This window comes from Trachypithecus francoisi, unplaced genomic scaffold, assembly GCF_009764315.1.
Source record: "Trachypithecus francoisi isolate TF-2019V2 unplaced genomic scaffold, Tfra_2.0 Lachesis_group5, whole genome shotgun sequence".
NCBI lineage: Eukaryota > Metazoa > Chordata > Mammalia > Primates > Cercopithecidae > Trachypithecus > Trachypithecus francoisi.
In genome coordinates, this window is record NW_022681470.1 from 123809174 (window position 1) to 123821392 (window position 12219).

At 33.2% G+C, this 12219-nt stretch overlaps 1 protein-coding gene across 5 annotated transcripts in view; it reads left to right on the plus strand.

Annotated features, from left to right (window-relative positions):
* The window catches only part of DPYD (dihydropyrimidine dehydrogenase), an 881134-nt gene that overhangs the window by 246573 nt on the left and 622342 nt on the right, over positions 1 to 12219 (plus strand). For all 5 annotated transcript variants that reach the window (XM_033199100.1, XM_033199098.1, XM_033199103.1 and 2 more), the window contains one exon: positions 5435 to 5516. In XM_033199100.1, coding sequence (XP_033054991.1) covers positions 5435 to 5516 — 82 coding nt within the window. The remainder of the gene's footprint in view (positions 1 to 5434; positions 5517 to 12219) is intronic.

Genomic DNA, 12219 nt, shown 5'->3' on the forward strand with positions numbered 1-12219 from the left:
TGTGTAGAGACAATATGAAATATTTAATCAATCTCATTTGTACTGTCCCATGGTAAAGGCATTCTGTGTCACTTTTACAGGATTACAAAAACTGACGCTGGAATTTAGCCAGAATTACAATCACAAAACTTTACTGTTAATTTATTTTCTACTTATGATTGCCTCTCATTCTCTTGTGTCTTCAAAGTGGCTAAAAAAGATTAAATTAGCTTTGTATTTGAAATCAATTGCTTAAGGAAGTAATGTCAAGTTTCATCTTTCCTTCTGCTTTGCATCCAAACAGATTCTTTTATCCCTGGTGAATTAGTATCACAACAACTTTTTAAGAAATCACTAGAGTCAGTGAAAAATATCTAGGATTAATCTCTATTGCATTGAACACATCAATTATTTTTAATGTTGCAACAAATTTATAAAATAATCAGTAGTTTTGCTTTCCTCTAACAGTGGCTGCTTTTATCAGGGCACGAGTTTAACAGGGTTAAAAGGGTTTGATATTATAACAAAGATAAACAAAATAGTGTTAAGAGATTTTCAAGAATGTGTGCACATATATACTTTCTAATTTTTTGCTTATAAATTAATATATAAGAATTTTGACGTCATTGTTAGGAAGGATAGTGAGGCCAATGCTGCTCTTTGCTTTACCTCTTTCAAATGTTATATTGTTTTTATTAGGTCTATTGTTTTTCTTGTTGATTGACAGTAAAGAGAAATAGAGTCTAGGTGAAATAGTTATAGCAATAGGAAATATTTTAAGAATGTGTGATGTAATACAAATTTAAAGTCTATTATCTATATGGTAATGAATTGAAGCATACTTCTGTCAGAGTATGAGAATTGTGCTTTAAAAAGTGTGGAAAGTTGTTATAGATACATTTCATTACATGAAAGAAACATGAAAATAGAAGAAAGATTTTTTTTTCATGTTGTCTTGACATTCCACTGACTATACTAAAGGATTTATGATTACAAGAAAAATTTTTTTCAGAACCTTAGATTGTTACAGGATCAGAGAAGAAAAGTTTGTTTTCCTAAGCACAACAAACTTGGAAAATAATCATTCCTATTACATTCTGTCTTCTGTCCTTTTATCTCCTTTCTCACCATGCAGTCTTCAGAGTCATCTCATTTACTCTCATGGTTTCAATTACCACCTACATGCAAATTTCTTAAAAATCCGTATCTGCTCTGACCTCTTCCTCCATTCTGAGCAACAGATTTGTGCATTCAAATCCTAGACATCTCTTCGTAAACTTCGTATCAATGATCAGTGTTGCTTCTCTTCCTGAGTTTGCCATCTCAGGGGATGGCATTACCAAAATGTGGATTATCTGGGCTACTTTTTAGTATACTGGCAATTCCATTTTACAAACACTGTAAAAAAAAATGTCCTCTGATATCCTTTATCTCTCAGTTTCCTTTTTTTTTTTTTTTGAATCTGGCACTTTCACCCTGGCTGGAGTGCAGTGGTGAGATCTAGGCTCACGGCAGCTTCCACCTCTCGGGTTCAAGTGATTCTCCTGACTCCGCCTCCCAAATAACTGGGACTATAGGCATGCACTACCACACCTGGCTGATTTTTGTATTTTTAATAAAGATAGGGTTTCACCATGTTGGCCAGGTTGGTCTTGAACTCCTTACCTCAAGCGATCTATCCGCCTTGGCCTCCCAAAATGCTGGGATTACAGGTGTGAGCCACTGCGCCGGCCACCTCTCACTTTCTCTACCACTGCAGTAACCTCCTTCCTGATTTGTCTTTTCAGATTCATTCTTCTTTTAGTTTCCAAATCTGCTTTTATTACTCTTCCACTTGAAATCTTTCAACAATTCCTCCTAACCTCAGAGATAAAGGATCTGGCCTGGCATAAAAACCCTTCCAAGATCTGATACCTACCTGTATTTTCCCCTTTCTCCTTCCCTCGATTCCTTCCTTCAGGATATATATATATCAATCACTTGACTATGTGCTGGTCATTGTTTCTGGCTCTATTTAGAGCATAAAAGTGAACAGGGAAAAGTGCCTTCTCATGGGGCCTATATTTTAGTCATGGGGAGACAGACAATAAACGAACAATAAACCAAATATAGCATATATTAAGTGATGATAAAGGAGGAAGATTTTTTAAAAATGATGGATTAGTGCTATACCTAGTATACTAGATACTCAGAATAGATTTTTTTACCGTGCTATCCTCTGGTCTATACAATAAAATTCAATAAGAATCATACAATAACCAGTAATAATTATTTTAATTTATCCCTGTAAAACAAAAAATGAATGATTAAAACAAATTATTTTAATATTAAGGATATAGCTATTTTCAATTTTAAACACAAAAATTCCATGTGATCATACAAAATGATAGAATTGAAGTAATTCATATTGCTTCATGTCCTATCATTTTATCTATTCCAAATCAACTTTTCACATATTGGAATCTGTAGTATCACAGAGTGGAGGCATATGTCGCCTGCGGGGAGTTGGAATGAGGAATGCCTGTAGCTGAATCAGCAGGTGCTGATGGCCTCTATTTAATTGTAGTTCTGCAAGTTAACTTTCCTGTAGAACACAATGTTTATTAAAGAGTTGGTAATAAAAACGGGATCATTGAAAGCTTACATATATATTACTAAAACTCAAAAGCAACTATGGCTATTATTTAGAATTTAGATCCACCAGAGAATTTTTTTTTGGCAGAGACGTTGTTTAGGATATTGGTGATATTATTTAGAATTACTAGCTGATGAAAATAATATAAAACAGGCCCATTTTAGTAAGTTTTATAATGGTTTTTAAATTGTCTAAAAAGAACACATTCTCTTACTGCCTGCATCTGGGCTTTATGTGGTGCTGGAAAGGGAATAGTGTGTGATAATGGAGTTTGGGGCCTGAACAACTCATAAAATGGGGTTGTCTGAGGACCAGTGTTGGGATGCAAGAACCAAAGCTTACTGTTAGTCATGATAAATATGAGATACCTATTAGACACCCAAGTGAACGTAAAAGTCTGGAATTTAAGAAGAAAAATGTGGAAGCCATCACACACTGATGATATTTTAAATTCCTAAGACATTTCTCCTACCCACTTACATCATCCCACAATAAGCCTTCCCTCCTTTGAAACACTTGTTCAGATTTGGTGTTTTACATTTGTCATTTTGTTCTGCTTATGTATGTGCTTATGTGTTTCATCTATTTGCTGACTTCATCTATTAATGAATATAAATACATCACATTTTTCACAATCAGTAATTTCCACCCACCCCTATCTACCTAAGTGTAACCAAATCTAACATTTCTCAGTGTTTCACATTTATCTGATTTACTTTAGGAGATGCTGGGAAATGGATTCTCTCACACTTATTCATTTAACACTGTGCTGAGTGTTGGTGACAATGGTTTCAGAGCAGCGTGGGGTTTTTAAGCAGAGCTGCTGAACCCCAGCAGCCTGGTTTCCATTTTCTCTGGTGCCTATATCTGTGTTCAAAGTTATACTGCCATGGGTGGTGCCTGTTCCTTCCTCCTTTCTCAGGTTTCTTACTGCTAGGTTAGGTGTTCCTTCCTTTCTTTTTCTCTGGCCAACAGAAAAGTTGTCCCTGTTTTCTCTAACATGCTCTTTCAGAGTTTTTTCTTAAGTCAGAACCGCTGGCTTGCACTCACACCATTTTTTTTTTTTTTTTTCCTTTTATTCCTTGTGCTTCTACTTATATCCCATAAAAATCCAAGAGTTGACCTGACTCATTGGAAGGTTCTCGGCTTCACGATATATCTGGATGTATTTAAGATTCTTATCTTGTTGTAGTTGGTTTATTTGGCTGTAATTCTTTGTTCATAGTCCATTGCCTTTGCTTTCCTGTTCAACCTTGTGAGGATCTGCATCAGTGCCCGATTTTAGTCCATATTTAATCTCTCTCTCATGGAACTGCATGGATCTATCAAGTCTGGGTATCTGTTTGTGTCCACATACAGTCCATAATTGTTAAGAACCTTTCTACTTAGACTTTGAAGGGAAAGCCTTGTTGGTGCCCAGAGCATTCTGACACATTCATGTTACCTTGAGGTAATGTGACTGGAGTTCACAAGTCGTTTTAAGAGATTTTTATCTTTTCCCTATGCTTGAATTCATTCTTAAACATAATCTTATATTTCTAACTAGAGGGAAGCTCCTTTAGTGTACAGCTTTGACTTTATATGTTTGATATCTTGCATTTTCTATAGCATTGAGCATGATGTCTTGCTGATTGATATATAAAAATTAATTGAATAATCAAGTTCTTATGTCATCAAAGAATGAAAAGGCTGTACTTTGGAAGACTTTTCAAATGATGATCCAGAAGATTCATCTTCAACAATTATTTATTTATTTAACGAATTAATCTTTGTAATATTTAAAATGTAATTGCTATTATATATACAGACAGACACACACACACATTAAAGATATAATGGCTATACTTCTCTCATTGTGCATACCACATTCTAAATGTAATTATCTTTTATGTATCCTTCCCTGATCAGAAAAAATAACTTATTAACAGTGAGAATTTGGTACAATTCACCATCAAATCAGTGCAGCTTACACTTACCTGGCACTTTGTAAACACTGTGCCTGGCACTATTCACTTTTAATGAGTAGGTGAATGAGTGAATCAGTGAATGAATGAAAGGATTGCTGTGTATTCATGCACATACATAGCTTTATAATTGTTAACAAAACATTGGAAAGTGTTTTGAGCTTACTTTTAATACTCTATTATACTACTAGAATAATAGTGCTATAGACCTCATGATTTTTTTTTAAATACAGGCAATAGGCATTAATATACAATAGGATTGTTTTTTCATGACTGAACCTTTTGGGATACTCTTTGCTTTCACAGAAGACTAATTTATTGTAAAAATATTCTGTAGATCACATGGAACTGATTTTGTAATATTCTAAACAGTATGGTAATATAGTTGCACATTTGCATTTCAACAAGCTAGAAGTATATTTATAGAATATGTGTATGAATATTAGTATATATGTGTACACATATATTAAAATCTGTATCTCCAACTAGCTTTATTAATGGATTTTAAGATTTTTTAATCAGGTATTTATAGAATTTTTATTAAATAAGTCAACCAAACACTTTATTGAACTTAAAAGTATTGAAATTTCTTTTGGCCAGTTTTATATTTATCATTTTCTATTGCTGTAACTTAGTTATTTTTATATCAGTTTTGACTGTATCTTCACTCCATGTAATATTTTTATGTCAATAAAAATGTAGATTTCCTCATGCATATCTTATGTGATATATAAATATCCTTAGAAGAGATATTTATTTACTACTAATCCATGAAGACATGTTACATTTTTTTAAGATTGGTCATTTTTCTACTGATGCCTGTTTTTCTTTTCCTTTTTTTTTTTTTTTTTTTCAGTACTTCCGAAATCCCTCAGTTCCGGCTGCCATATGATGTAGTGAATTTTGAGATTGAGCTAATGAAGGACCTTGGTGTAAAGGTAAATGAGAAAAACACCTATCTGTGTACTGCTCAAAAAGAGAGGAGTAAGCTCTATGCAAAGATTAACAGCAAATGTCATGCATTTTAGGAAAGAACAATTAAAAGCTACACCAGGCAGAAGCAGAAAGATGCTTCCCCTTGCTTAGGGCATTTGTCTGTCTACTGTCTGAATGCCACTAGCCTGGAAAAGGGCAATCAATAGTTCTCATCTGGCATGCCTGCATGTGATTAATTGTCTGTAAGAAACAAATTCCTAAATTGCTTTAGGGGTTCAGTGCAGCTAATAAAAGGATTTGGTTTCTTTAATCACGTTTTTTCATGCAAGTTGTGTGCACTCTGAAACATTAGTATTTCACAATTTGGAACATAATTTCTTACGGAGATTTGTTTTATTTATTATATTCATCATGTCAGTAGTGTGAATGTGATAATCCTTTCTCAACACAAGGAGTAAATCAGTGGGATAGAAAGCAACAGCTTCGTATTTTTTCTTATTTTGTGAAACAAATATTGTGTTGTTCTTTTCGAGATGGTTGAAAATCTGACACATTGTTATTTTCAGCATATAGCTTTAAATATTTCTCTTCTTTTCTGTTAATAGCATTATACTCTAGCTCTCCACTTGAACATACTGCTATTTTTGTTTCAAAAATGTTAATTTTTCATAATAGATATAACAAAATAGATTAGTAATGTACTGTGATTTATGTAATACATGATGTAAGTATATGCAGAAGATATTTTGAAAAGTGATTAACAAACTACTCATATCTTTTGCATTTACCAGTAAAACTTAAAATGAATCAATGAAAGAGAAAACACTCAAAACAATATTTTGTGGTTTATATTTATAATTACATTTTATTTGACAGTGGTCGGGTTATGAAACATTCACACATAATGACTAAACAAGATGTCTGGGAATAAAAACACAGTGTAGATTTGGGCAACTTTATAAAATCTTAATGTTCAAAATTACAGTGTTCAAGATAGATAATTGAGGGGTGATTATTTTACGGAAGTATATTCTGAAAAGTTTTAAAATGTCTTTCATTTTGAATACAAGTTTTTCTCTAAATCTCATTAAATAAGGAAATGGTGATTGAAATTTCCAACTATTAGAGTTGGCATTTATGACTGAATTGAAGATGAATGTTCCCAACACAGAGACATGGGGAATGTTTGAGGTGATGAATATCCTAATTATCCTCATCCTAATTATCCTCATTTGATCATTACACGTTGTATGCATGTATCAAAATATCACACATACCCCATAAATATTTACAATTATTATGTATTAATAAAAAATAAAAAAAGAAATTAGGCTTTGTTTCTACATTTATCTTATATAAAATTGCAAAATTGCATTGAATTTTCATAGGACCAGATATATTGCATAAATTAGACCATACCCATTACTCTTTGAAAACTCATCAAGGCGCAGTAGTAGGCAATATATTGAGTGGCAAGAAGTATCCTAGCTATAGTCATGCCACTTTTTATTTTCTTGTCAGATATCTTTGACAAAGTCTATTAATATCTCGAACGTTGGTCAAAATTTGCTTAAATAAAAAAGTATGCTACTAATATTTCTACAAAATAGAGAAATACTTGTTTATGTATGCAAAGAATATCTCTGGAAAGTTATAAGAATCTGATAGCACAGATCACCTTTGAGAACGTGTGGGAAAATTTTTTCAACATTTTGTACACTTGAATTTTAAACTCTGAATCTGTTACATTATTGAGGAAAAAAATGGAACCTAAATTAGAAAGCTAATAGTACTATCTTGTCCATCTCTTAAGGTGTTTTAAGATGTGAAGGAAATGGTGTTTTCAAATTTGCTTTGTAAACAATAAACTGTATATACAATTCTGAGGAAAGATAGCAGTGAGATTCTTTTTCACTTTGAGGATTTGTATCCATTGATGAGATACTCTTGCAGCTTTTATGACTTACGAACTTTAGCCATAAGAGGGTACATTTTGAAAAAGTGGTCTATGCTTGTTACCTCCTTTTGAAAAGTCATCACCGAGGTTCTTTTTATAATTTGCCTTCTGTTTGTCCCTTTCAACTAGTATTATATATTTTAAAGTCAACAATAATTTCCTGGCAATGAAGTGAACTATTTTTGTGGGTTCATACTGTTTGACTGTCATGTAGCATGTGATATATAAGTTCTCTTATATGCATATGTATGCATTTTGACTTTCATGGGCCTAGCATTATCTTGTTTATTCTTCTAGTTTTTCTTTTACTTCCCAAATAGGTTTTATGTTTTACTCAACAAATAATTGTTCAGAACTTATTTTTGCCAAGTAGTATGCCAGGACTAGAACCATGTAGATCCATCCTTCTTTGGAAATCCAGTCCTGTATGCTTCGTAGTTTAATAAGCATATTATTAATAACATAAACTGATTATATCCAGAACCCAGTTCAGTTTCATTACAGTATCTTCACTCCCAACTATCTTTTTTAGCTGCATTTCCTATTGAATATTTTAATTTCAATTTATCTTATACTTATTAGCCAATTAGTCCTTGTTAGTTCTAAGATTAATTTTTTCAAGTCAAATATCATGTTACAAGAAAATGAAGATATAATTTTATTTGTTATTTGTATGTATTTTTTTCTTCCACGATTTCAATAACTAGCATGTTTACAAAAGAGGTATAGTACATGGAATACTTTTTCTTCTCTCGGAAATAGGATTTTTAATCATATTGAATAAATATTTTTCTAGTCTTACATTAATAAATTTTATTAATTAAAGTTAATAAAAAGTGTGTTAAATTTTTTAATTCCCCTCTATAAATACTTATGTTCAGTTTGTCTATTGAATTATACTAATCATTGAATTTCTAGAATATATCAATTTTGGCATCATGTTTATTTCTGTACATGTAATTCAGATTCAATTTGTTAGTATTTTTAAATTTTTTTCTTTTGCATTCATTTATTTATGTAATGGATATTAAAACTGGAAATATAGCAGGGAACAGTCAAATATTATTGTTACCATTACAAGTTTTGAATGTACAAAGACTATTTTTGTTTTGTTTTGCTTTATTTTTATTTGTTATTTTGTGAATTTTTCATGATATAATTATATTAGCCTTATAAAATTAAACTTCTAAGCATTTTATTGTTTTCTCATTGGTAAGAATATTATCCTGACACATCTTTTTTACTAAATTTGGAAGTTGTCATCTTCTCCAAGCCATCTTATGAAATAGAACTATGACCATTTTTCTTCATATCTTCTATAAGTTTTTTCCACTGATTTTATTCTGTCAATTTTGCCAATATATTTTTCTAGAAAAATTTCTGCTTCATTGGGGTTTTTGAATTTATTAGCAAAAATTTAAGTCTATTATTTCAGTTTACTATAAAAATACCTCATCTGTGCCTATGATTATATTTGCTCTTGCATCTCTAAATTTACTTTGTGTTTTCTCATCTAGTTAATATTTTCTTTAAAATAAGCAGTTATCAAAGTTTTGTTTTTTATTCATTAATTGCTGACTATATCTTTATAATGCTTTCCCCTGCTATTCTTATTTGTTATTCTCTTTTTTTAAATTTAGTTTTATTTTATTTTATTTTACATTCTGGGATGCATGTGCAGGACGTGTAGGTTTGTTATGTAGGTAGACATGGCACCATGTGCCATGGTGGTTTGCTGCACCTGTCAATCCATCACCTAGGTATTAAGCCTCACATATATTAGCTAATTATCCTGATGCTCACCCTCTCTGTGCCCCACTCAACTGACCCCAGTGTGTGTTGTTCCCCTCCCTGTGTCCGTGTATTCCCATTGTTCAGCTTCCACTTGTAAGTGAGAACATACAGGGTTTGGTTTTCCGTTTCTGTGTTAGTTTTCTGAGGATAATGGCTTCCAAATCCATCCAGGTTCCTGCAAAGGACATGATCTAATTTTTTTTAATGGCTGCGTAGTATTACCTGGTGTATATATGTACCACATTTTCTTTAGTATATTATTGATGGGCATTTGGGTTGATTCTGTGTCTTTACTATTATGCATAGTATTGCAGTGAACATACACATGCATGTATCTTTATAACAGGATGGTTTATATTCCTTTGGGCATATACCCAATAATGAGATTGCTGGGTCAAATAGTATTTCTGGTTCTAGGTCTTTGAGGAATCGCCACACTGTCTTCCACATGGTTGAACTAATTTACATTCCACTAACAATGTAAAAGCATTTCTATTTCTCTACAGCCTCACCAGCATCTGTTGTTTCTTGACTTTTTAATAATCACCATATTGACTGGTGTGAGATGGTATCTCATTATGGGTTTGATTTGCATTTTTTTTCCAATGATTGAATGAATTTGAGCATTTTTCATAAGTTTTTTTTGGCCACATAAATGTCTTATTTCTCTTATCTGTTATTTCTTATATCTGTTCACGTCCTTTGCCTAAGTTTTTGTTTGTTTGTTTGTTTTTGTTTTTTGTTTGTGTTTTTGAGATGGAAGATGGAGTCTCACTCTGTTACCCAGGCTGGAGTGCAATGGCACTATCTTGGCTCACTGCAACCTCCACCTCCTGGGTTCAAGCTGTTCTCCTTGCTGGAGCCTCCCAAGTAGCTGAGATTACAGGTGACCGCCACCACACATGGCTAATTTTTTGTATTTGTATTAGAGATGGGATTTTATCATGTTGGCCAGGCTGGTTTTGAACTCCTGATCTCAAGTGATCTGCCTGCCTTAGCCTCCCAAAGTGTTGGGATTACAGACATTAGCCACCGTGCCTGACCTCCTTTGTCCACTTTTTAATGGGGTTGATTTTTTTCTTGTAAAGTCGTTTAAGTTCCTTGTAGATTCTGATGTTAGACCTTTGTCAGATGGATAGATTGCAAACATTTTCTCCCATTCTGTAGGTTGCTCATTCACTCTAATGATAGTTTCTTTTGCTGTCCAGAAGTTCTTTAGTTTAATTAAATCTCATCTGTCAATTTTTGCTTTCGTGCAGGTGCTTTTGACGTTTTCATCATGAAATCTTTTCCTGTGCCTATATCCTGAATGGTATTGCCTAGATTTTCTTCTAGAGTTTTATAGTTTTGGGTTTTACATGTAAGTCTTTAATCCATCTTGATTTAATTTTTGTATAAGGTGTAAGGAAGGGGTCCAGTTTCAATTTTCTCCATATGGCTAGCCAGCTTTCCCAGCACCATTTATTAAATAGGGAATCCCTTCCCCATTGCTTGTTTTAGTCAAGTTTGTCAGAGACCAGATGGTTGTTTGTGTGGTCTTATTTCTGAGATCTCTATTCTGTTACATTGGTCTATGTGTTTATTTTTGTTCCAGTACCATGCTGTTTTGGTTACTGTAGCCTTATAGTATATTTTGAAGTCAGATAGCATGATGCCTCCAGCTTTGTTCTTTTGGCTTAGGATTGTCTTGGCTATGTGGGCTCTTTTTTGATTCCATATAAATTTTAAAGTAGTTTTTTCTAACTCTGTGAAGAATGTCCATGGTAGTTTAATGGGAGTAGCATTGAATCTATAAATTGCTTTGGGCAGGATGCCTATTTTCATATTAATTATTCTTATTCATGAGCATGGAATGTTTTTCCATTTGTTTGTGCCCTCTCTGATTTCTTTGAGCAGCAGTTTGTAGTTCTCCTTGAAGAAGTTTTTCACTTTCCTTGTTAGCTATATTCCTAGGTATTTTATTCTCTTTGTAGCAGTTGTGAATGGGAGTTCATTCATGATTTGGCTCTCTGCTTATTGTTGGTATATAGGAATGCTAGCAGTTTTTGTACACTGACTTTGTATCCTGAGACTTTGCTGAAGTTGCTTATCAACTTAAGCTATTGGGCTGATTAATGGGGCTTTCCAGATATGAGATCATGTCATCTGCAAACAGAGGCAGTTTGACTTCTTCTCTTCCTATTTGAATACTCTTTATTTCTGTCTTTTACCTGATTGCCCTGACCAGAACTTCCAATACTGTGTTGAATAGGAGTGGTGAGAGAGGGCATCCTTGTCTTGTGCCAGTTTTCAAGGGGAATGCTTCCAGCTTTTGCCCATTCGGTATGATATTGGCTGTGGGTTTATCATAAATGGCTTTTATTATTTTGAGGTATATTCATCAATACCTAGTTTATTGAGAATTTTTTAACAGAAAAGGACATTGAATTTTATCAAAGGACTTTTTGCATCTATTGAGATATTCATGTGTTTTTTTTCCCTTTATTTCTCTTTATGTGATGAATTACACTTATTGATTTGCATATGTTGAACCAGTCTTGCACCTAGGGAATGAAGCCAACTTGATTGTGATGGATAAGCTTTTTATATGCTGCTGAATTTCATTTGCTAGTATTTTATTGAGGATTTTTACATTGATGTTCATCAGGGATATTGGCCTGAAGTTTTCTCTTTTTGTTGTATCTCTGCCAGGTTTTGGTATCGGGATGATGCTGGCCTCATAAAATGAGTTAGGGAGAAGTCCCTTGTTTTCAATTGTTTGAAATAGTTTAGGAAGAAATGGTACTAGCTTCTATTTGTAATTCTGCTAGAATTCAGCTGTAAATCCATCTGGCCCTGAGCTTTTTTTGGTTGGTAGGCTATTTATTACTGCCTCAATTTCAGAACTTGTTATTGGTCTATTCAGGGATTCAGCTTCTTCCTTGTTCAGCCTTGGAAGGGTGTATGTGTCCAGG